Below are 27,469 nucleotides of genomic sequence, written 5' to 3'. Positions count from 1 at the left end.
AACTCTACGACGATAGGAAAAATAATTGTCAGGCTAAGACCATATAAAGACCCTTCTACGCAGAGGTAAGGGGGACACTTTTTATTCTTGAGAAAAATTGGTGAAGTCTTTGAAGTGCTTTCTTTTCTACTTCAATCCACTAACTTTACCATAGGAGGATTCAAGACCGACCTCCACCGGTCTTCTCTAATCTTCTTTGGTTTTTCAGGACTCACCCTTCAAGATCATTAACACCCGAAGACCTTTCAGCCCGCTGATTTCCAAGGACTCATCAATTGGCGCCGTCTGTGGGAAAGAAATGTGTTGCCCTTTGAACTTAATTTGTTGAGTTCTGTGATTTCTTTCTCCAACAAAGGGTTGAAATGGTTCGGACAAGATCTATGGCTACTAGTCCAAGCCCTCAACAAAGCAAGGACGCCTTCAGTAACCCTCATCGCGACCGTTAATCAGCACCCACCATGCAACCATCTTCATTCCAACACATGCAATCCATGGCCGCTACTATGGCGAAGTTAACTCGCCAAAACCAGGAGTTGGTCAGACAACTTGATTTAAGGAAGTAGCGTCATGAATGGAACACCGAAGAACGGGCCCAAAGTCAAGAAGAGGAAAGGAATGTTGAACCTGAAAACCAGTCAAGGGGTACCGCTTCACAGAGGGTACCTCATTTGGAAAAGGAAATGGATCAAATGAGAAGAGTTATGGACGAGATGAGGGAGAATATGAGGAAAACGAACCCTGTAGAAGACTTAGTTCACAGGACTGATTCCCCTTTTATGGCTTCCATCAATGCTCACCCTTTGCCACCTAAGTTCAAGATGCCTCTGCTAGATTCGTATGATGGGACACGAGATCCTTTTGACCATATTGCCACCTTCAAAACTACTATGCACCTTCAAGGAGTTCTAGATGAAATAATGTGCAGAGCTTTTCCTACTCTCAAAGGACCTGCACGAGTGTGGTTCAGCAAAATACCTCCCAACACAGTGATATCCTTCGAAGAGTTAAGCAAGTTGTTCGTTAATAATTTTATTGGAGGGTCGAGGCACAAACATTCTTCGTCTAGCTTGCTAACCATAGAGCAAGGGGAGAATGAAAGTTTGCGGTCCTTCATCACACGGTTCAACAGGGATGCCTTAGCGGTGGATGAGGTGAATGATAAGCTCCTTCTGGCGGCACTCTATAATGGGGTTCATTCCGATTTGTTTATCCACAAGTTATATGAACAGGCGCCTCAAACCATGGCTGAACTAGTTCATTCAGCCCAGAACTTTATGAATGTAGAGGATGCTATCATAGCCAAGAAGAGAAAGAGAGTTAAGAAAGTCAAAGCCAACCCAATGCGTCAGTCGGAACAAGGCCCTCTTTCCTAAGAAGGGACGAGCAGAAGATAAGAAGGATCGAAAGAAGAAAGCAGGTCCTTCAATGCGAAATCAACAGTACACCCCTTTGAACACGCCACTCGGGTAAGTCCTTATGCAAATCAAGGACGAGCCTTTCTTGAAGTGGCCAGAGAAGATGAAAGGAGATCCCAACAAGTGCAATAGGAATAAGTATTGTCGCTTCCATAGAGATCATGGGCATGATACGGACGAATTCTTTGATTTGAAGCAGCAGATTGAGAATCTTATCAGGCAAGGGAAGCTGAGAAATTTCCTTAGACGAGATCACAAGGACGAGAAATTGAAAGGAAAGGTAGAGGAATCATCACGACCACCGCACGGAGAAATAAGAATCATCCTAGGGGGAAGTTCTACAGGACAGTTGTCCAAGTCAAAGAAAGCATACTTGAATGCAGTGCAGAACGTTCAACTCTCTAGACTATCACCAAGCACAAGGACTACGGAAGAGCAAGCGATCACCTTCACGGATGAGGATGCAGAGAGAATTCATCACCCTCATGACGATGCTATTGTCATCACCCTCCTTATTGCTGACTACAAGACTAGAAGGGTGTTGATAGATAACAGAAGTTCAGTTGATATTTTGTATTATCCAGCTTTTCAGCAGATAAGGTTAGGATGAGACCGGCTCCGACAAGCGAGCTCCCCCCTAGTAGGTTTTGGTGGAATGAAGGTACAACCTGTGGGCAGTATTTCATTACCAGTGACAGTGGGGGCATACCCGCAACAAGTTACCAAGGAGGTGAACTTCCTTGTGGTAGATTGTTCACCCTCTTACAATGCTATAATTGGAAGGCCGACTTTAAACAGTTGGAAGGTTGTAACATCCACTTATCACCTATCGGTTAAGTTTTCAACAGAGCAAGGAGTAAGACAAGTGCATGGAGACCAACTAGTAGCAAGAGAGTGTTACTTGGTAATGTTGGCCATGGACGAATAAATCCAGGCCATGAATATTGAAGAAAAAAGAGTTGTGGTAGAACCTGCTGAAGTGTTAGAAGATGTTTCTTTAGATGAGACAAACCCGGAGAGGTGCACCAGAATTGGGGCAGATCTAGAAGAAAAAATTAAGGAGGACCTTGTTCAGTTTTTTAGGAAAAACACTGATGTATTTTCTTGGACTCATGAGGATATGCCGGGTATAGATCCTAGTGTCATCACTCACTGTCTAAACGTATGTCCTTCCTCAAAGCCAGTTCGACAAAAAAAAAGGGTGTTTGCCCTGGAGAGAGATGATGCTATTAGAGACGAGGTTCAGAAGTTGATGACGGCAAAATTTATAAGGGAAGTATACTATCCAAATTGGTTGGCCAATGTGGTAATGGTAAAAAAGGCGAACGGAAAATGGAGGATATATGTAGATTTTACTGATCTTAACAAAGCCTGTCCCAAGGATAGTTATCCATTGCAGCGCATTGACCAACTGGTGGATTCTATCGCAGACTATAGATTACTTAGCTTTATGGATGCTTTTTTAGGATACAACTAAATAAGGATGAATGAAGCCGACCAAGAGAAGACATCCTTCGTCACTAGTTAGGGATTATTTTGTTATGAAGTAATGCCCTTCGGTTTGAAAAATGCTGGAGTGACATACCAACAACTAGTTAACCATATGTTTCGTCCACAGATCGGGCGGAATGTCGAAGTTTATGTGGATGACATGCTAGTGAAAACTCAGGACGAGGGAAGGCATCTAGACGACCTGCAGGAGACATTTGACACACTAAGGCGGTATCACATGAAGTTGAACCCTAGCAAATGTGCTTTTGGAGTGTCGTCAGGGAAATTCCTTGTTTCATGGTTTCACACGGAGGGATTGAGGCAAACCCGGAAAAGATAAAAGCAATTCTAGATATGAAGCCTCCACAGAGTATCAAAGAAGTCCAGTCTCTTATCGGACGAGTTGCTGCCCTTAACAAGTTTGTTTTTAAAGCTACTAACAAGTGCTTACCATTTTTCATGGTTTTAAAGAAAGCATTTGAGTGGACGGACGAGTGCCAAAGAGCCTTCCAAGACTTAAAAAAGTACCTTGTTACGGCCCCGTTGCTGAGTCCGTCTGTGATAGGAGAAAAGCTGTTTTTATACTTGGCAGTAACCCCGCATGCCGTGAGTTCGACATTGATAAAAGAGGAAGGGAAAGTACAAAAGCCAGTGTATTATACGAGCAGAGCACTGAGGGGAGCGGAAGGACGATATCCCCTAATGGAGAAGTTGGCTTTTGCACTAATAACGGCCTCCAGAAAACTAAGGCATTACTTCCAAGCTCATGTCATCAACGTCATGACGGATCACCCACTCAAGAAAGTAATGAACAAATTGGAAGCTGTAGGATGATTGATTCAATGGACTGTCGAGCTCAGTGAATTCAACATAAAGTACCAACCTAGACATTCTATAAAAGCTCAAGCACTGGCAGACTTCATTGTAGAGTTCACCCCAAGTTATGACGATGTAAATAAGATGGAAGGCAACCAGAAATGGATCGTCCATGTAGATGGATCGTCTACGTAGCACGCCGGAGGAATAGGTGTGGTTTTGTAATCTCCAGAAGGGGATAAACTAAAACACAAAGTTCGCTTGCAGTACCAAGCAACCAATAATGAAGTTGAGTATGAAGCTCTTCTCAAAGGGCTGGAATTGGCCAAGTCCGTGGAAGCTAAGTCAGTACTCGTCTTAGGAGATTCTCAGCTAATCATGGGCCAGGTGAATGGGGTGTATGAGGCTAAGGAAGAACGAATGATTAAGTATCTTAGCAGGGTTATGCGACTCATGAAAAAAATTTGAGGTAACTAACTTCGTTTAAATCCCAAGGGAGGAGAACATGGAAGCAGCTACCTTAGCGAAAGAAGCTTCGGGGAGTGAAGCCGTCGACAAGTTTGATGAGATTCAGTACATGCCGAGTATACACATCCCAGAAGTGTAACAGGTGCAGAGCAAAGGAAATTGGATGACTCCCATTGTATCATACTTGAAAGAGGGACGACTTCCAGGGAAGAAAGATAAAGCAAGAAAGCTGAGGGTAAGGTCAGCCAGGTACGTTCTTATGAACGAGGTTCTGTACAAAAGAGGCTTTTCCCAGCCTTATCTCTAATGTCTGGCTCCGGACAAAGCAAACTAAATACTCAGATAAATTTATGAGGGAGCGTGTGACAATCATTCAGGAGCCAGATCACTTGTCCATAAAGTCGTCCGTGCAAGATATTACTGGCCAAATATGCAAGCTGATGCTGAGGCCTATGTCAAGGTCTGCGATCAATGCCAACGGTTCAGTAACGTCCCCAGACAACCATCAGAGTACCTAACCCCAATGACGGCCCCATGGCCCTTCGCGCAATAGGGATTAGACATCTTAGGTCCTTTTCCAATAGGTGTAAGGCAAATGAAATTTCTTGTGGTTGGTATCGATTATTTCACCAAGTGGGTAGAAGCAGAACTTTTAGCTAATATCACACAACAAAATGTCAAAAACCTTGTGTGGAAGAACATTGTGTGCAGGTTTGGTATGCCCAGGGTGCTGGTATTCGATAACGGAAGATAATTTGACAATGCACTCTTCAAAGATTTTTGCATACACTTCGGGATTCAAAATCACTACTCCTCACCCGCCCACCCACAAGCAAATGGCCAGGCTGAAGTCACAAACCGATCCTTGTTAAAAATAATCAAGACTCGGCTTGAGGGAGCAAAGGGAGTATGGCCAAACGAAGTACCAGGTGTTCTGTGGGCATATAGGACGACAGTGAGAACTCCTACATGAGAAACTCCTTTCAAACTAGCCTATGGAACCGAAGCAGTCATACCTGCAGAAGTGCACATGGCCAATCATAGGGTGGCAGCCTATCAGGACAAAGATAATGAGGAGCAACTCCGTTTGAACCTCGATCTAATAGATGATGTACGGATGGACGCTGAACAAAGGATGACAAGATACAAAAACCTTATGGCTAGGCAATATGATGCAATGGTAAAGCCAAGGCGGTTTGACATAGGCGACCTCGTTCTGAAAAGGGTCTCCTTAGCAACAAAGAACCCAGCTCATGGGAAATTGGGACCTAATTGGGAAGACCCCTATAGAGTTGTCAACTGCAAGAGACAAGGATCCTATTACTTGGAGGCCCTAGACGGGAGGAAGTTGGAGCATCCTTGGAATGTTGAGCACCTGAGGAGGTACTACCAGTAAAATGCTAACCTAGATGAATGTAACTTTGGACGAGCCTGGAGGCTATCTATCTACATAAAATACTTGTTTATTTATAGTCTTATTATTATGTTGAGATTAAGGACAAAATTATGGTTTGGTTTGTATTTGTATTTCTTAAAAGGCATTAGTTTCTTAAGTACATGCCTCGTTTATAAACAATATCTATGTTGTGAACAATATTTGTGGAATGTACATAATGTTGTGTGAATCCATGATTTCCGTACCACTTTTGTTCATATTAATTCTTGAAAAAGCTAAAAAGCTCAAGACGAGAAAATTCTCTGGACGCGGAGATGTAATCTCAAGGTTTCCTAGAAAGGGAAATCAAGGCATGCTCGTCCAAAGCAAAGAACGAGGTAAAGCCCATGCCTAAGAACGAATTACAAACAAGTCATGCTCGTCCATAAAATGGGCAAGGTAAAACATAATACCTAACCCTGCCATGGATGAGGAAAAGCATAGACGTTTTGAACTTGTTAAAGTCACCTGCTAAAAAGCTGTCCATAGACGAGCAGAATGCAAAGACAAGTCTAAGGACGAGTAATGCTCTTACCATTACACATGGACAAATCACACAAGTGAAATTCCAATAAAAATAGTTAAAGTATATATATGAAACGTAGACGAGCAAAACAAGGAATTGTATATGAAAATAAATACTCTCGTCCATGCATATATAAGAGAAACAGCATTCATTCAATTGTTTCAAGGGTGGACGAGACACATCCAAACACCCTTGCAAAACTAAACTGTTTTATCAAAACTCATCCTTAAACATGGACGAGCTAAAATGTACTTGAATTACATATATATATATATATATATAAAAGGTGATGAAGACATAAACAACAAGATATTTTTTAAGTTGAGGCATCTATGTTGGGGTCGTCCTGAGGTTGGGTCGTGGCATCGTCCTCTATATTGGCGTCCTCAGAGTCGAGGTGAAGGAGAGAGCTAGTGGTGGCAGCATTCAAATTGAGTACAATGGAGCTGAAGTCCACATCAGGAAACTTTTCAACAGCGTCCATCTTAAAATTTTCAAACCATGTAGCATAGTTGGTATCCAAAGCATCAGTATATTGTTTAGATGCTTTGAATTCAGCCACTGCATCTTCCTTAGCCTTAAAGAGGAGAATGCTATGCTCGTCGCTCTTTTTTTACAAGTCTTCAAGACGAGCATCTTTTTTCGCATCACTAGCCTTCAAATCCTCAACCAAAGCTTTAAGATCTTTCACCTCGTCCATTGTCTTAGCAGCCACCTCAGCCCGTTGTTTAGCTTCTTCCTTCAACTCTTGTATCCTCGTCTCTAACAAGATCCTCGTCTTGTCCATCCCTGTGGCTTGTCTGGATGCTGCTATAAACTTGGACATGCCCTATAAAAGTCAACAACAAATAAAAGTTAAAAAAAAAAAAAAAAGAAGGGAAATGAACATTTGGTTAAGACGAAGATAAATGTTACCTTGAAAAGGTCATGGACACCAGAGTGTTCAAAATTCTTGAGGGACATGTCATAGCAGACGTTTATATCCTCGTCCGAAACAGCGTTCTTGAAACGTTCCCAGGCTAGGTCTTTGTTTTTAATAATATTTGAAGGGGCCTTTTGGGACGGTTGAGACGAGGTTGACACAGTTTTGGACGGTGGGGTCTTGGACGGGGTGGACTCAACAGGAGCAGATGAGTCAATATCAAAGACTTTGGCTGGCTGGTGGGACAACGGAGTAGGCTTAACTACTTGGGACGAGCCATGCTTGACCTTCTTGCCACGTCTGCTAAGGAGGTTTTCCAAATCCAAGTTTTTGGATATGGTCTTCCTCTTATCTCTAGCTACAGGACGAGCTTGACGATTAGGTTCAAGACGAGTCCCCTCAGCACTTACCTCCTTGCCCTTATTGCCTTTCATGGTTGCCATTCCTATAAAGAGACGAAGAAAGTTTACTTCAACACAGAGGAAAATGAAAATAAAAGATGCAAGGAATGTTGAAATTTAAAACTTACTTTTTCTTACAGTAATCTCGTGTGCAAGTGCTATGTCAGCTGGATTAGGGCCTAACCCCCACTTGGCTAGTCGTCTAAGATCGACCAAGGAATGGAAATCCCTGTCTGTGTGTAGACAAGCCCTGTGGACACTGTCACGGTGCAGCTTGCTCAAGGCAGGTCGTCCAACGGCTGTAATGAAATAAATTGAAGTTAAATGATGATAATAATAAATAAAAGAAAAGAGAGAAAAGAGGGGGAAAGCTAAGGGACTCACCCTCAGGACGAAGGTTCCCTAGGTCTCCGGTAAAACGACCAAAGGTATCTCAACCAACGTCTACAGGATTTCCAACCCAAAACCCAGAGACGAAGAAAAACTCCGTCTTCCATTTTCTGTCAGACAAGGCCAAGGATTTCACCAATCTACAATCTTTACCTCTGGCTGTGAATTGATAAAAGCCAGGAGTTTGATGAATCTCTGAGGGTTTGTAGCAGTAGAGGAACTCGTCCACAGTAATAGGATGGTCCCCTCCAAACACTTTCCTCCACAAAATTTGCATAGAGATAATTAATCTCTATGCATTTTGGTTGAATTGACACATTCCTTAACCTAACCTAACTAATAACTCTCTGGTAAAAGCATTTAAAGAAAACCTAAGACCTCCAAGAAGGTAGGCCTCATATACACCTATCCCAAAATGGGGATTAGACCACCACTCTCTACGAACAGGTAATCTAGGATTAAACTTGTCTGGAATTTGGTACCATTCCCTAAGGTTGTTTAATCTTTTCTTGTCTGTCTTGGAAGGAATATCTACGGCACAACTATATACAGTTATCTCTGTCTCGTCCAAAGGACTAGACGGATGGATGGAAGACGAGGTGCCTACTTGGGACCCTAAAGTTTTTCTAAGTTGTTTCTGTACTACTTCTAAGGGAAGCCCAGGGACCCCTGAGACATATTCCTCGTCCGTGGTGTTTCCCCTACTACTACTACTGGTATCACTAGAGTTATCACTACTCTCGTCATAATACTCGTCTATAGCTTTTTCTGTACTATCGCTAGACGAGGAGATGATTATTTCTGACATTTTTTGAAAAGAAAATTTTGAAAACCTAAAAGACGAGAAGAGAGGGAATACTTGGCTCTAGGACGAACTGAAACTATGGACGCGAGGGAACTCTTAGACGAGGCTCTAAACAATGAATGTCAAGGAAGGAAAATCTCAGAAGTGTGGAGGGTAGTGGAGGCATTCCACTATTTATAGATGGCTGACCTAAGCACATGAAACGACGCAACCAACCAAATGATGACACGTGGTCTTCGTCTCGAAAAAATGAATTGACGAAATGGACCACCATTTAAGTTGTAACACGTGGCATCTCTGATTGTTGAAAGAAGCTCGTCCGTCCAGAGAATTAAATTACTATATTTTCTTGGACAATCCATGGACAAAGGGGCAACTGATGGTGTAAGGAAAGTGCTTAGTTGATTTCTCATCCATATGGCCGTCCATGACAATGTACAAAGTAGAGAATGAGTGGCTCTTACGCTCATCCCTCTCTTACCGTCCTTTTCCGCTCGTCCTTCATTCACTTGTCCATTGGGGGACGTACTAGCAGCGAACCTCATCAGTCTTTAGTGATGGACAGACGGGGTTTATCATCAGTTTGGCACTCTTCCAAAAGCCAAGAGTCATGGCACTCTTTCGAAAGCCAAGAGTCACATTGTTGCGAACCAAGCCTTCTGTTAACTGTTGAACACAAGTCCCGATGTGGTAACTTCCATGACAGTTATGGAAGTTACCTCTGAATCCTCCAAACTCTACGATGATAGGAAAAATAACTGTCAGGCTAATACTATATAAATACCCTTCTACGCAGAGGTAAGGAGGACACTTTTTATTCTTGAGAAAAATTGGTGAAGTCTTTTAAGTGCTTTCTTTTCTATTTCTTTTCGACTTCAATCCACTAACTTTACCATCGAAGGATTCAAGACCGGCCTCCACCGGTCTTCTCTGATTTTCTTTGGTTTTTTAGGACTTACCCTTCAAGATCATCAACACCCGAAGACCTTTCAGCCCACTGATTTCCAAGAACTCATCAGAAATTATTATCCAAATATGAAAATGTAGCATGTAGGGTGATTGCAAATTTACAAAGAAGCTATATGTTATATAATTTATATTCTATGTGCACAAAGCTATATGGTATCATGTGCACTCGTTGTATAGACTTGCATGAATAGTGTATAATATTGTATGCTTTACATGAACAGTAGATATAAACCAATAATTGTTCTTTTGACATAAAATATATATATATATATATATATATATAGTGAGAACCAGCCGGAGAACTAAGTCAACATTGCACATGGAAACCCACCAATAAATTTTTTGTTTTTTGTTTTTGATAAAGACCCACCAATAATTGTTCTTAGTTGTGAGTTATTTATCCGGGGGACATTTTTACCTCAAGACCAAGTGTTGCACTTTGTAATTTTTTTTGGCTTCAAGTCCCACATTGGAAGGAAAGTCTTCCTCTTCATGCCATATAAGGGATGAGCCAATGAGGAAGAGTACCATTAGTTTGGTTAACCAAACTAATGGTACTTTTCAACCATTGATCCTTTTATTGTGGAGATATTTTTGCCTCAAGACCAAGTGTTGCATTTTGTAATCTTTTTTGGCTTCAAATCCTACATTGGAAGGAAAGCCTTCCTCTTCATGCCTTATAAGCCTTACTCTTCAACCATTGGTCATCCCTTATAAGGCATAAAGAGGAAGGCTTTCCTTCCAATGTGAGACTTGAAGCTAAAAAAGATTACAAAGTGCAACACTTGGTCTTGAGACAAAAATGTCCCCACATTTATTTATTTATTTTAAGCTGAATGTAAGTGTTGTTTCTTGTTCCCATTTGTTTTCTAGCTTTTGTAGACCTTTTTCCAAGCAAATATAATTTTTAATATCATTGTTTAAAAAAATAATAATAATAAGATGCCGGACCCAAAAAATATTCAGTTGGTCATCTCTTTTTGTTCCTTTTTTATGTGCTATGGAAGCATTTTTTTTTTAGGTCTGAAACTTTATGAAAACTTATATTGAAGAGAAAAATATAATAATAATAATAGATTATTGTTGAATTTATAAAAGAATTAACGGTTTCCTTTGTTGGCCAGGCTTGTGACAGTAAGCAGCGCATTATGGCCGGCCATCCTTGAATAAAAGTAAATTTCCAAGTCATGGAAAACTGTAAAATGGGTGCACAGTGCAGTGCACACAGCAAACTACTATTCAAGTTTTTTTAAAACAAAAATGGGTACATCTAATTGTTTTATACGCTAAACATATAGTATATCCCTTGGTATTACGTATGAACACTGCGGTGTTCATATGTAAAACCGATTGATATACTATATACATGGATACAAATCAATCACAAAAGGCAGTTTCACGTTAAGCATTAATTTATTATTGGTAAAAAAAAAAAAAGCATTAATTTATTAAAGGCAGAAAGTATCCATCGGTATAACATGTTTTAGAGCCTTTATGTTTAACTAGCGTGGGTGGCACATGCAAGGCATGTGAGTGAAAAAATTAAGATAGTATTTTTATTTGAAGAAAGTATGGAATTATATACATAAAAAATGTATATTATACAAAGTTAATCCCATTTGTATAAGAATTTTGATACCTCTTTGTTAAAGGCAATATCTACTCATTAAAAGCTTCTAAGAATAATAATAAATATCATTATCTTTTAATAATAAGCAACTGAGTTTTGCTAAAACCTTTTCACAATGAATGATGTTATATGCTACAATTGAAACTCTTCATCAAATACCTTCAACTATACACAGTGAAAATGTTTGCATTCATACTTTCTTCTCTATCATTCTATATGAGTCTAGGTGCAATTTTTAGCTTAATTATTTTTTAATGAACATCCATTTTAGGCAAGAAAAGGAAAAAAAAAAAAAAAAAAGGCAAGGAAATAAAATACCTTATATTATCATTTCAATTTTTTAAACATTACTATCATCTAAAACTCAAAATACATGAAAATTTTTGGGATGTTAAAATTTAGGGAGAGTATTTTAGACATTAAAAAATGAAATATTTTAAGAAGCATAAGCTTTCATTAGAGTTTAATTAAGAGAATAACAATATGACATATTTGTTCTTTTCCCAAATATTAAGGGGGAATTGCTTGATTTTAAAGTTTAAGGAGGAATTGTGAATTACCCTAAAGATAAATGATGAAAAGTATTTTAATCCTAAGTTTTTGTTTGTTTGTTTTGTGTGTGGTGTGTGTGTGTGTGTGCGCGCTTAAAATGGCGCAGAAAGAAAAAAAAAAATCAACCTAAGAAAACTATACATGAAATAATAAATTTTGACTCAACAAAAACTGACTAATAAAAAAAAAAAAAAATTCTAGAAACACAAAGAAAACTAAGTGTAACAAAAACTGACTAATAATTCTCATCTCAACATTCTTAATTACATTTTTATTTATTATCAATACATTTTTTTCTTTTTCTCTTTGTTAGTAGAAAGAAATTGTAATACTTTATATATTTGCACTTTTTTTATGAGGCTGATATATTCAAGTTATCTCTTTATGAGATTTCGTATAATTTAAATTTCTTGGTGACACTATAAGAAATTTCTAAAGTTGCTACTCCTCCTATAACAATAAGTGTGTTTGTTTGGAGGTGAAATAAGGTGGATGGAAAACTTTGGAGGGAAAATGGAAAGAAAAACCTTTTTAGAGTGTGTTTAGTTGGGTGGGGAGGAAGAAAAATAAATAACAAGGCCTAAATGTTTTCTCCTCAGGCCCACCAAAAAGTTCTCCCCAAAATGGGAGAAAACTAAGTGAAGAAACTCATGAAATGAGCTTTCAAAAATACTCCTCACATTGGATTTCACCTCCAACGTGTTGGGTTTTTTTTCTTTTCCTTTGATTTTTTCATTCTCTGTTAGCGTGTTGGCTCTTTTTTCTTTGATTTTTTCTTTCTCTGCTACCGTGTTGGCTTCCTTTTTTATTTTTATTTTATTTTAGAAAACACTTTTGGGTTAATTTCTTATATTTTATTTTATTTTATATTTTTACTTTAATGAAGTGTCCATTTACAAATAATTTTTTTAAAAGTATAATGTATTACTTTTTATTTTATTTAATAGAAATATGATGATAAATTTATACAAACTTTATTTTCAATTAAATAAAAAAGTTTTCATTCCTCAACTTTTCCACTTTTCCAATCAAATATAAATGATGGAAACTAAATACTTTTCTATTCTCCTACGTCTTTATCTCTCCTTTGTTTTTTATTCTTTCACTTTTTTATCCTCCCAACCAACCCGCCCTAAATTAGAAAAAGAGAAGAAAATGAGCTAACAAAGTGTATGTGCAAGTTCTCCAAGGAAAAAGGCTTTACTAAATGAATTTTACAAATTCTTTTTCCACGTAACCATACATAATGAAAACTATGCATTCACATCCCTCAGCATTAAATTTCCCAATTCATACATAATGAAAACTATGCATTCACATCCCTCAGCATTAAATTTCCCAATTCTTTTAAGGGTACATATAGTTCCGTTTAAATAGAACTTATTTTGCTAAAACTAAAAACTAAAAATTGAAAATATTGTAACAAAATAATTTTTAAATATGTGAATAGTGATATGGTACCCATTTTTAATAAAAAAATTACTGAAAATTGTAATTTGTGGGACCATGAATAGTGTACGAAAGCGATGTTTACAGTTGACTCGTCAACAATTGCAGGCTAAACAAAAAAAATAAAAAAAAATAAAAAACTAAGAGAAAACGCGTGAAACGCAACCGTGGAATCCAAACACATACATAATGAGGGCGTTTGGACTCAGCGTTTGCTGAGTCCACGTTTTGCGTTTTGCATTTCTTTTTTTTTTTTCCCGGAAAGTGAACAGTAAAATCACATGATTTTACTGTTCAGAAGACAAAAATACTGTTCATGCACTGTTTGGCACTATTCACGCACTAAAAAATATTAAAAATGGGTTCCACGGTACTATTTACACATTTAAAAATTATTTTGCTACAGTATTTTCAGTTTTCAGTTTTCAGTTTTCAGTTTCAGCAACAATAAGTTCAATCCAAATAGACCCAATATATCTACAACTGCAACCCCTAAAAAACATTTCCTTTTTCTGGTGTACTAAGCCTCTTATTTCATGATCTTTACAAAAGAAAAAGGACAAAAGAACAAAGAACGGAAGAGAACAATATCAAATAATAAACCTACAAAATTTTTCAAGAAGAAACTGGCCTTCATAATCATTATTTGGGAAGCCAATTCAAGTTGATATCTTTCTTAGCCACTTTTACCTTTAAATTTGAGAGGAATTCCTTGAAAGGCTCCCATAAATTGGCCCTCTCTTCGTCACATACCACAAGCTTCAACTGTTGGAGCTCCATAATTGATGGTGGCAGTTGATTCCGCAACCTCAAGCACTCTTTCATATGGAACTCTCTTAAACCATGCAACTCACCAATGTGTTTTGGCAACTTGCAAATGCTTAGGCAGTCAGATATGTCAAGAATGCTCAACTTATGGAGACTTTTGATTGACTCTGGCAACTCTGACAATTCAGTACAAGACCTAAGCCTTAGCACTTCTAAATTTGTTAAGTTTCCAATTCTTTCGGGTAATAAAGGCAACTTATGACAATTGGTGATCCTAAGTTTTTTCAGGGGAGAACCTCACACAACCATCCAGGCAATTCCACCAGATCATTGCAATAGTCAATGTTTATCTCCATTAGATTTGGCAATGAATATGAAACCTGTATGGTTGAATTCCCAAAAGCTTGACCAATATTACACATAAATAAAGATAATTTCTTTAAACTCCTCAATAACACAAGGGTATTGCATAGGGAAGGAATCGAAACCTTCTCTAATCTAATTCTCTTTAGATTGGGGAGGGACCTCAGTAGCTGAAAATTGCTTAATTCAGCAGGAAAGAAACCATAATTAGTGACAACTATAACCTTGAGTTTAACCATTTTCTCCACAAACTCGGGTAAGGCATAATTCCTTGTTTGAAAATTCAGAACTAAAGCCTCAACTTCGGGTGCTTGAATTTGAATGTTGCACCAACTTGATGAAAACAATTCATCTGCAAGAAAAATATTATGTATGGCGTAAAAATATACTCAATTTTAGTTTACATTGCATGTGTGCAAGTTTGTGTGTGTATCTCTGTTAGGGAGAAAATTAACCAACCAGTTGAGATAGATAATAAGCGTGCGTTAATGAGTTGTTGCTTCTGTTCCATGTACCACTTTGGTGGATTGTTTCCACTGATGTCCACAATTAGTCTTTTCCTTTTTAGTACTGGCTCCTGGTTGCTTAGATGGATAGCTAGGTCTCTGAGAACATCATGTTGTGTGATAAAGTCTTCATTGTAATAGTCATCGATCTGAGTTGCATCTTCCTAGAGAATGCACAAAGTATAAGCTTAGAAGAGATTCAAATTCTTACAGTCCTCACATAAGAAAAATATGAATTCCATGATATTCAAATAAAGATAAAGATAGGATAACAAATCCAAGGGAATTTGACACAACCAGTTTCCATCCATAACAGTTGAAATCAAATGGTTATAAGAAGCAAAAAGGCATTCTGTCTACTAAAAGTTGGAATTCTGTTCTTTTCTTGGGCAGAGCAATTGGAGCCCCTTTTTGTTTCTGGTTTGATATAAGTTTCCTTCTCTCTATATATTTGTAGTAATCACCTTTAGCATCATTGGTATAAAACAATTCTACATTGGCCCCTGACATTTCAAAGAAGCTACAATAATATATTATCAATTGTGATAAGAAGTTAATCAAACTGGAAGACATAACGTAATATTTTGGGCCTTAGGTCGTTTATAGAGTTATATCCTATAACAACTAGCAACTAGAAATGATTACATGAAAAATTTATATCCTACTAGAAAATCACACTTCAGAAATTAAAACTTGCAAACCTTGTCATTACAAGACTAGCCAAATTCCGATTGTGGAGTTCATGCAAATTGGCAATTGCATGGACATCTTTTTCGCTTGGTTCATGTAATTCTGTCCACATATCAATGAGGGCAGTAGCAGAGATCCTTTGTCTTCAGGAAATGAACCTAGGTCCATGAAATACTCTTTGAGAATATACCTGAGTGAGCACTGTAAGGATATTTTTCAAAAACTATTTATTATTCTTGATCAAATGTTTCTCATAAATATATGATAGTCTGTGTAGATTCATAAGCTGCATGTAAAAATTAATAAGGGAGTTGGTATTTTCTTACTTGAGAATTTTGTAAAAGTTTGACTTTTTAATGTTGAGAAAAGAATGTTTAATACTAAGAAGAATTAAAGGGGAATTATAAAAGATAGAAAGAAGACCTAACATATGCCTAACCTTGCAAAAATTTTGATTAGTAATGAAATCTTCAGTTTGTTTACAGCATGAGTTAATTATGTGATTTTCTTTTTTACCAATTTCTTTTTCCATGTATAAACAAGTTTCAAAATTAAACTCAATGCCTAATCACATCTAGCTCCCAACATTTTTTATCCCAGCCAAAAGAAAGAACCCAAAACTAGGACTATATGGGTCATACTTAGAAATTTGTACCCCCTTTCTTAGCCAATTTGCAATTTTTCAACTTTCTTCTAATTCCAATTGAATGGTGAATGCAAATTTGAATCAAATTTCGATGTATTTGTCCCAATATTTAGCTGCACTTACTTTTGATATTGAATTTTTTTAACGAAATTTTCCCGATCATCTTTTTCCGTGCCCAAGTTTCATGTCGTTCCTACTTGGTTGATCAATTCAAGTTTTAAGGGGAAGAAATATACTTCTATTTGATATTTCTCTCTTCCTACAGTCCTACCCCACCATGCTATTCTCGAACATTGTATGTTCAAATCAGTACAAAAATAATTGATCGAGTCCCAATAAATTCTAAATATCAAGATTTGTCTTTATTCCCAAACCTTCTTTTTTTTTCCTATTCAAGCCCACCAAGATTGTTACACCACACACGAACACGACGTGCATGCCTTTAGCACTGCTAATTCTTCACCGCAAATTCCTTGCAACAACTTCGAAGTCTGAATATAACGACAAAAACCAAGTTCATTGATTGATTGGGAGCAAAAAAACCTCATTGAGAAAGACAGGCACACACACACCTGGACTTTTTGCTTGTGAATCACTTGGCAACTAGTGCTAAACGTATGCCAAGTTGTTTCCTTAAGTACATGATGATTCTGATTTCCAATGTTTCTTACACTGCAAATATTATTTTTCATGTTTTGTATTTTGGACGGACGAAGATTTTTCAATTCAAAGTAATTCTTGACGGCTGGTGCAAGATGTGAATTAGATTGGCCCAGTTGTTGGTGATAATGACAGTATTTTGTCTCCATTGGAGAAAAAGGATGAATTCATTTGAATTTGGTTCCAAGCTGTAATTGAATAGGCATGGGTTTGGGTTGTGAATCCAAGGAAGTATAAAGGGGACCATGGCTCAAGGGTCATTTTTATGTTGGGTGAAAGTGTTTGATAATGCTACATAGGGCACGTGAACTCTCAACTTGTGCAAGTAATACCAGTCTACTTTGAATGTGGTAAGCAACAACCATTCCCATCATTGTGAAGTTAGCTTTCTCACATATTTTAAATATGGGATAGCAAAATTAATTTATAAACTATTGGCATTTTATAATCCTTGACTAGAGCCCTTTGACAATCATTTATGATCTAGTATATTGGTAAAACTACGTACTCAAGAAATTGTTCCTTTATTTTGGATTAAATTCCAATAGCCTCATTTGATGATGTGGTGTCTAATGTACTTGTTGCATTCAATTGGATGTCTTTCACAGAAGAGGGTCTATGGATGTGATGTCCTAGATGGATTAATTAATATAGAATTGAATTACTTGAGTGTGTGTTACGTGGGGTGAGTGTTGCATCTCACATTGGATTATATACTCTATGTTAATCTAAGTTTTATAAACAACTACAATGAGCTTTAATTGTGACAAATTATTCCTTTTGTGGTATAGCATAAATGTTATTAGCTAGCATTTTTCCTTGTGTCATTTCATGTAGCCACTCAAAGGTGAGAGCCTTGCCTATCACTTGATCCTGAAAATGGAACAACAATACATATAATGTATGTAATGAAACATATAATGTATTTTGCAATCAACAAAAATACGTACGTATGTACATACATACATACATACATACATACATATATATATATACATACATACATACATATATATATATATATATTAAATAACATAATTTAATAAAAATCTTTAAATTACATAAGTAGAATATTGTTTTATATAAATGAAGAAGATGACAGATGTTATTAAAATGACTTTTTAAAAATATATCATAATCGGTTGACTAATTTGAAAATATCCAAGGATATTAAAAAAAATGTACAACTCCATTCCACGGAACACACATAATATGTTACATTGAGTTTAAATTATAATATAAATTTAGAATTGTAGCATTTTTTTTCTTTCCAAATAAAAGAATAATCCCAATATCATTGAAACTTGAATTTTAAATTAATCCTTTAAATAATTATCATTTTTATTATTTTTTAGGACTCATTTCTCTAACTTTTAATGTCTATTTTGTTTGTATTTTTTAACCCAAAACTAAAGAATTTGGCTCAAATAGAAGAAAATTTTATACTTTTCAACCCAAAAAATAAGAATAAATAAATAAAATTTTGAGCCCAAAATTGAAAAGGAAACCTACAAAAAGATTTAAGGCCTAACTAGTCTAAAATAGATTGAAATAGACTACAGTGGACTGAATTGGACCAAAAGCGATCGATTTGGACTGAAGTAGACTAAATAGAACCACATTGGACCAAAGACATCATTCTCTTTGCTCCTAACAGATGAGTACAAACCCCAAGAAGTGTGGCTACCTTATTGTGTACCCATGCATTGGTAGAAATTATAAAGTCCTCATGGTGGACAAGTGATGTGGTCTACCATTCCATTAAAAGATTGCTACCTATTTAAAATTGTTAAGATAGAAAACTTTTTTAAACAGAAACTAATTATTGACTCAGCAATTTTAAACAAATGAGAGTATTTTAGTGGAATGGAGGACAAGTGTCATGATCCACCAGAGGATTGTATAATTTCTCCATTAGTAGCCCCCTTATTGTTTACTCATGCATTGGCAAATCCAAAAGGGCACGTACCATATCAAAGGTCCAAATATTCGAGAAATTATAGACCACGTCACCTGTCTACTATTTCACTAAAAAACTTCCACTTGTTTAAAATTACTGAGTCAGTAATCAGTTCTATTTAAAAAGAAATTTATGACTCAATAATTTTAAACAAATAGGAGTCTTTTAGTGGAATAGTGGATCACGTCACTTGTCCGAGAAATTATACCGTTCTCCTGGTGGACCACATCACTTGTCCACCATTCTAGTAAAAGACTCTCACATGTTTAAATTTGTTGGGTCAGTATTCAGTTTTTATTTAAAACTCTACAATTTTAAACGAGTGGGAGTTTTTTACTGGAATGGTAGATCACATCACTTAACCACCATGAGGACCTTATAATTTCTCCACTTGTCCACCCTGAGAACCTTATAATTTCTCCAAATATTTCCTCCCTCAACTATCAAACTTCCAAACAATAACTAATATTGTTATGTATGGAGAAACTCTTAGTATCCAAAAAATAAAAATCATTTGTTCCATTTTATATTCAACCAATCACAAGCATGTAATGAAACAACCTCGTCCCTATTCTTATCCTCTCCTACAGTTACATTGAAATACAAAATTCAAACCAGATCGCTTCATACTTTATCAGTAGATAATCCTCGGTTAAGCCAAGCATTATCCCATGGAGATTGATACAATCTTATAATCTGAAAATTCAAATTACATGTAAATTTGTACAGGTAATTTATATACAACTATCGCTCCCAAAACAAGTTTCAGGGGAAAGCAATTTATTTCAGCATTTGTTATCAATTACTTTCAGTTTCTATACCAGGCATTTGTTTCACTTTCCTTAAAAAATATCCAAACTTTAAAATGAAAATATAAATCAAAATCAAAAAAAAATATCTATAATAAAAAAAATTAAATAAAATAAAACAAATAACATACCATGATTTGTATTGAGTTATGATTTTCGCATATTTTGATTTTCCTGCCATGACAAGTTAATTTTTTTGCTTAGTGTACTTGATCATGGCATGAGGATCATGCCCATCTATCATCCTTAGGGGTGGCAATTTTTATCCATATCTATAAACCCACTCATTACCCACCTAATTTGGATAAGTCTTAACCCAACCCATTTGAATATTTGGGTTAAATAGGTAAATACCCATTAGGTTAATTAATTATATGGGTCTTATTGAATAAACTCACTAATACCCAATAAAACTCATCTAAAATTTAAATAAACAACATAAAATCTAAATTTCTAGAAAATTACCAAAATACCTCAAAACTTGAAAATTACCATAATACCCTCCAAACTCAGAAAATGACCAAAATACCCATGAAACCCAAAAAATGACCAAAATAACCTCAAAACCTAAAAATTACAAAAATACCCCCAAAACAAAAAAAAATGACCAAAATACCCTCAAAACCCAAAAAATGACCAAAATACCACCAAAACCTAAAATTACCAAAATACCCCCAAAACCCAAAAAATGGCCAAAATTCACAAAATGACCAAAATACCCCCAAAACCTAAAAAATTACCAAAATAACCCAAAAACTAAAAATTATCGAAATACCCCTAAAACCTAAAAGATGACAAAAATGCCCTCATAACCTTAAAAATGACTAAAATACCATTAGAATCTAAAAAAATTATCAAAATGACCCCAAAACCTAGAAAATTACTAAAATTCTCTCAAAACCTTTAAATTGAGTGAAATACTCTTAAAACCTTTAATTTGTCGAAAATATCCTTGAAACATCCAAAATACTCCAAACCTCTATTTTGGTCATTTTAGATGTTTCAAGTGTATTTTGGTCATCTTAAATGTTTAGGGTATTTTGGTCATAATTTATCAATCATTTTTTTAGGTTTTGGGGTTATTTTGGTTATTTTCTAGGTTTTACAGGTATTTCGATCATTTTTTTTTTAGGTTTTAGGGTGTTTTGGTAATTTTTTAGGTTTCTGGGGTATTTCAATCATTTTTTAGGTTTCAGAGGTATTTCAGTCATTTTTTAGGTTTAAGGAATATTTTGGTAAAAAATTTTAGGTTTAGGGTGTATTTTCGTAATTTTTAGGTTTTAGGGGATATTTTGGTCATTTTTTTAGGTTTTTGGGGTATTTTGTTCATTTTATAGGTTTTGGGGGCTTTTTTTGGTCTTTTTTTAGGTTTTGGGTTTATTTTGGTCATTTTTNAATGACCTCCGAACCCAAAAAATACAAAAATAACCTCTAAAACCTATAAAATGACAAATATACCAAACCAGAAACCTAAAAAATGACAAAATAATCTCTAAACTAAAAATGACCAATTCTATAAAAATAACTAAAATACTCCTGAAACCTGAAAAATTACCAAATTACCTCGTAACATATTTTGGTCATTCTTGGGTTTCGTCGATATTTGGTCATTTTTTGAGTTTCAGGAGTATTTTCGTCATTCTTGGGTTTTGGGGTATTTTGGTCATTTTTTGAGTTTCGAGGGTATTTTGGTCATTCTTGGATTTGGGGGTATTTGGTCATTTTTTGAGTTTCGGGGGTATTTTAGTCATTTTTTGGGTTTCAAGGGTTCAAGGGGTATTTTGGTCATTTTATAGGTTTCGGGGGTATTTTGGTCATTTTTAGGTTTCGGGGATATTTTGGTCATTTTTTGGGTTTTGGAAGTATTTTGGTCATTTTTAGGTTTCGGGGGTATTTTGGGTCATTTTTTAGGTTTCGGGAGTATTTTGGTCATTTTTTGGGCTTTGGAAGTATTTTGGTCATTTTTAGGTTTCGGGGGTATTTTGGTCATTTTTTAGGTTTCGGGAGTATTTTGGTTATTTTTTGGGTTTCAGGGTTATTTTGGCCATTTTTTGGGTTTTGGAAGTATTTTGGTCATTTTTAGGTTTCGGAGGTATTTTGGTCATTTTCTAGATTTCGGGAGTATTTTGGTCATTTTTTGGGTCTTGAAAGTATTTTGGTCATTTTTAAGTTTCGAGGGTATTTTGGTCATTTTTTTGGGTTTTATGGGGTATTTTGGTCATTTTAGAGATTTTGGAGGTATTTTGGTCATTTTAGTGGGTTTTAAGCATATATGGTGATTTTAGAGATATTGGAGGTATTTTGGTCATTTTAGAGATTTTGGGGATAATTTTGGATGTCCAAGGATATATTGGTAATTTTGGAAGTGTAGGGGTATTTGTATCATTTTAGGTATTTAAGGGTATTTTGGTAATTTTGGAGGTCAAGAGGGTATTCAAGTAGTTTTAGAGGTATTTGGGTCATATTGGGTTAAATGGGTGGGTTACTAATTAAATGGGTTTGGTTGGTAATGGATAATTAATTTATATATAAACGAGTTATAAATGGATAAATGGATAATTACATACCCAACCCATTTATGACCCAACCCGCCCATTTGCCACCCCTACTTACACCCTACTCAAACTTGAGAATTCCGGTCCAGCTCAAAATTAACCCCTACCCTTCTGAAGTACACATCGTGCATATAAATGAGATGTATACGTGTAAGAAAATAACCATAAAATAGCCCTTCAAAAACATGATGCGCAAATGGTATTAGTAATTAGTAACTTAATGAAAAAAAAAAAGTGAGTATTTTAGCAAAGTAATAATAGATCACATGTGATATGAATCACACATATTTGGTTTTTGCTTTCAAAGAAAAAATAAATAAAGAAGAGAGTAAGAACTAAGAAGTCAGCTTGTGAGGTGTTTATCACTTGCTTTTTGTGATCGATGTTTATTATTTGATTATGGGAAATCTTAGGACAAGGTGTTTATCACTAGCTTTCTGTGATGTGTGTATTATTTGATTATGGGAAATCAAAGGACACAGGACCACCGTTTCCCTTGGCAGATCCTTCTTTTAAATCAGCAAAATTTGTAACTTGGTGAGCCATACCATGGGAGCAGATGAAGCACATTATTGAAATCATAATTATTGAACACAACACTTGAAGATAAGTTTTCCTTTTCTTTTTTTCTTGAAGAGGAAGGAATATGAGCACCTTCAGTAACACAAAAATCTAATTTTAATTGCAAATTTGTAGAAAATATGTTTGACACTTAATTAAGTCCTTATTCTAGGCTACTAGCACAATGATGTCTTTAAATATTTATCTAATTTATGGAAAAAAAATGCAAAAAATACATTACAACCCACAATGTGAAAATAAGATCATTTACGTCCAAACAAACATATATGGCCATGAGTGAATATTTAAAATTTTTGGAAAATCTATTGAGAGTAAAAGCTAGCAAGTTTACGCTTGCATTTCAAAAATGAAAGGAAAATTTTTCAAAGATGACAATTTGCTCTTTGAGATTTCTAAACTCTTCTTAACATTAAGAAAAAATTAGGCTAAAATGCAAAACTCACATTCTAAGTTTTATATTTTGTCATTTCAGTCCTTTAAATTTGACTTTTATCATTTTAGTCATCTAAATTTCAATTATACTCAATTCAGTTATATATATGTTTACTATCTATTAAATTTCACCGTTAAATTACCTAAAACGACGTCAGTTTACACTTTACACTTTAGTTAATATTTAAAAAAGAAAAAAAGAAAAGAAAACATAAACTAAACCCAAACCGTGTCGCTTCCTCCCCACCCTGAAGAACAAAATCTTGACTGCCCTTATGTTGTATGGTTACCTGATTCCCATTTCCTTGTATGTTTCAATAGAAATGGTCAAAGTTCTTCGAAGTATTTTTATCAATCAAGATCTACAAATGTATTATGAAGAAGCTGACAAACCAGCATGTGCCCGTACCTCAAATTTGAATGAAGAACTTGGCCAAGTTGACACTATACTTTCTGATAAGACAGGAACTTTGACTTCCAACTCAATGGAACTTGGCCCAAATGTAATCCAGAACTTTGCCATCTGCCACTGCCATACGACATTACCTAAAGTTGATGAAGAAACGGGAAGAATTTCTTATGAAGCTGAATCACCAGATGAGGCTGCCTTTGTGATTGCTGCAAGAGAGCCCCCCCTCTCTCTCTCTCCCTCTCGGTTTCTCAGTTATTGGCTTGGGGTGGGTTCTCATTATTGGAAATACCATCACAAACAAATACTTAAAGCAACAATAGAATTGATGATGTAGCACATGGACGATGGACGTCATCGACTAGAGTTGGCCCTCAAATGAAGAGGAGATTATTATGAAGTGTGAACTGATGATGTACGGCTTAGATTGTTGTATATATAGGTATACAAGGATATGTTGTAATATAAATATGTAGGTATGGAAAGTACATCATTTGTGTAAAATAATAAATTAAAATTCGAAATTTAGAAGTTCAGAAGTTTAGGATTCTCGACTAATTGAGAATACTATTTTGGTCGATCGAGATTTTGAAAGAAAGTTTATGTGTGCTTGACTACAGTCTCGATCGATCAATATTTTCTCGATTGCATCTCAACACCTAGCTTGATTGATCGAGCTCATAAAACTATTTTTGCAGAATTTGTGGTAACCATTTTGAATGTTGGGAATGTTTTAAATCTTGTGAACAGTTTTATGAGGCATCTTAACTCTCCATCCATACCTCTTGAAGGGTTATAACCATATGGGTGTAAATAGTGGTTTATGTTCACTGATAATCACTTCTCTTCTCTCCCAAACTCAATTTCTAAGAAACACAAGATATCATGTGAGTATTTTCCAGAATTACTATCTATAGAATCTAACAACTTGGCTGTATTTTAGGGATAAGTTTGTAATAACCCTTTAGCAACTTGCTTGTAGGGGCAAATATTGTCTAAGGAAAGCNCAAATTTGGTTATTCAGGGTGGGGAGGGAGGGACACCGTTTGGGTTACGAGGAAGAATTTCTTATGAAGCTGAATCACAGATGAGGCTGCGTTTGTGATTGCTGTAGAGAGTGCCCACCCACCCACCCCCGCGGTTTAGAGGAAGAATTTCTTATGAAGCTGAATCACCAGATGAGGCTGCCTTGTGGATTGCTGTAAGAGAGTGCCCGCCCGCCCGCCCAGCCCCCCGCCGGTTTCTCAGTTATTGGCTTGGGTGGGGTTCAAATTTTGTTCTTCAGGGTGGGGAGGGTGGGACACCGTTGGGTTTAGTCTATGTTTTGTTTGTTTGTTTTTGTGTTTTTTTCTTTTTTTTTTAATAGTTCTTAATTAACGTTTTTCCTAATTTCAGAAATTAAAAAAAAAAAAATTAACTAAAGTGTAAAGCCACGTCGTTTTGTGCAATTTAAAGGATAATCACTTCTCTTCTCTCCCAAACTCAATTTCTAAGAAACACAAGATATCATGTGAGTATTTTCCAGAATTACTATCTATAGAATCTAACAACTTGGCTGTATTTTAGGGATAAGTTTGTAATAACCCTTTAGCAACTTGCTTGTAGGGGCAAATATTGTCTAAGGAAAGCAATTAATTTTGTGCCTTCAAGTTATTGAACCATTGTTTGTCTTTGTGTTCACTTTGTTCTTTCTTTATTACTTTGTTTCATATTTCCAACATGGACTTCATTGAGCAGAGTTGGCCCTCATGTGTTTGATCTAGTGGATTCGAGTGAATGTTGTCGTCATTATAGTATAGGGTGCTTTTGCTTTCATTGATGTTGTCATTTTGCAATTTGCTATTTCAGATTTTGAGGATTTTGTTTTAATTATTTTAAATTAGGTAAGGCTAATGTGACAGTCGAGGTGGTACTCTTATGTGGCATTAAACAAATATTTTTTTTCGGCAGAGACCATTTTGATACTGTATTTAAAAGGTTAGGAACTAAATATGTAATTTAGATTCATTAGATTTAAAATCAATTGATTTGAAATGCCTTGATTCTAAATTCATAAATTTTAAAATTCCTTGTTTGGTTGTATTTTATAACTTGGGGGATTTGAAATTATAATATTTAAAATCTATTGAAGTATGGCTAAGAATTTCTAAAATTCTATCGAGTTAGATGTTATTTTAAATTCTAGGATGACAAAGTTTAAATTCCTAATTAGCCAAATCCAAGTCCCTTTTATCCAAATAAGATATTTAGATTTTAATCATCTAAATCCAAATTCACATGTCTAAATCTTGTTATCCAAATAACTAACACAGTAGAGAATTTTTGGGTTGTTTGTAATTCTCATTATCCTTCTTCAATTCTCATTAATTAAATGCAAATAGTGCTTCTCAATTGGATTACAAATAAACTGATAATGATATAGAAAGCTTAATTAAAGTTCGAATTCAAAAAGAAAAAAAAAAAAAAAACCGTAAAACTAACTGCTATGTCTTCCTAGACAATAGGAAGCCCTTATTTGATAAGCTTATTGATAAACTTGAGAATTACATCACATATTTAACCCAATCTATTGCAACGAAATATTTTATTGCAATAAACTCAAAATTTTTGTAATAAACAACTATTGCAATGAAACCAATTCGTTACACGCTATTGCAATAAAGTTGCATTTTGTTGCAATAAAATGTTTTTATTATTATTAAAAATAATTTTTGGAACAAAAAATATTGTTGCTATAATTTATTGCAACAATTTTTTCTTGTAATATATCTTGTATGAATAATAACAAGTATGTAAGTAAGTAATTAAATATGTATGTGTGTATGTATATAGTGCACGAAGATACATGAAATAACAAGCACAACACCAGAGAGAGAAACGAGGTGGATTAATATGTAAGTAAAGTCATGTACATAGTTCTCTGATTTTTTTTTACCTGCATATGGGGACTTATTCTTATTGTTTTTTGATTTCCAGAGTTATTTGTTTTATATAATCTGACTGAAATGAAGCATAAAATAAAAAATAAAAACTTAATAATCTCATCGCACTATGTACAAAATGCAAAATAGAAAAAGATCTATGATGGTGTTTTATATTCTGGAAGTATATATATGCACACACCCATGTTATATATGTACATATGGATCATGAAAATATGGGACTCAGCAGGATCATAGAAATACCTGGCTTGTGGTAGAAGTATAAACCTTTTCCTCAAACGAGTCAAACCTTCTAGCTAATTTCTCAACTTCACGTGATGGCATTAGACCAAGGGTCATCTTTGTCCTAAATATATCCGCTCTATACACAAAAGGCGGTGTGCTTATTATGTTTACTGGCCATGCCGACACAATTAAGCTATTAAAGAAAAAGAGTCCCAAATATGCTGACAGTGCAGAACTTAAAAAAAAAAAAAATGTGTCCATAGCACAAATACAAGCTTAATTAACAAAAAAAATTTAATGTAAAAAATGCATTTTAATTCAATCACACACAATAATAAAAAATATTTAATGTAGAGTTTAGTCAAACGAAAGAAAATGAGAAACCAAGCTTTCTATTTTTTATTTTCTGATAAACTTTACTAGTTGAGCTAACTGAAATCTACATGAGAAACAAGCTTAAAATGAAGAATTAAGTTTTTTTTTAATATAAAAATTATAGGACTTCTAAAAAAAAGAAAAAAAAGAAAAAAAAAAAAAAAGAGAGATGAAATTAGATTTTGTCAATGATTTTGTGATGATCATCGGGAATCAATCAGGTCCTCCAATTGACAGAATCCATGGTGGATGCTCCACCACCTCCTCTGCTATTGTTG

At 35.4% G+C, this 27,469-nt stretch overlaps 1 protein-coding gene and 1 pseudogene across 1 annotated transcript; one reads left to right on the top strand and one right to left on the bottom strand.

Moving 5' to 3' along the window:
* The first annotated feature begins 1,476 nt into the window (after positions 1–1,476).
* On the top strand, positions 1,477–2,025 carry LOC136064638 (uncharacterized). The gene has a single exon (XM_065766610.1). It carries the CDS (start codon positions 1,477–1,479, stop codon positions 2,023–2,025), a length of 549 nt encoding a protein of 182 aa, XP_065622682.1.
* Positions 2,026–13,619: 11,594 nt separating this feature from the next.
* On the bottom strand, positions 13,620–26,930 carry LOC136064637 (probable disease resistance protein At5g66900; annotated as a pseudogene).
* Between the last annotated feature and the right edge of the window lie 539 nt (positions 26,931–27,469).

The sequence above is a fragment of the Quercus suber genome, unplaced genomic scaffold (assembly GCF_002906115.3).
Source record: "Quercus suber isolate HL8 unplaced genomic scaffold, Cork oak 2.0 scaffold_725, whole genome shotgun sequence".
Taxonomy (NCBI): Eukaryota; Viridiplantae; Streptophyta; class Magnoliopsida; order Fagales; family Fagaceae; genus Quercus; species Quercus suber.
Note: the sequence above shows the minus strand (reverse complement) of the source record. Positions and strands in the feature narration are given on the sequence as shown.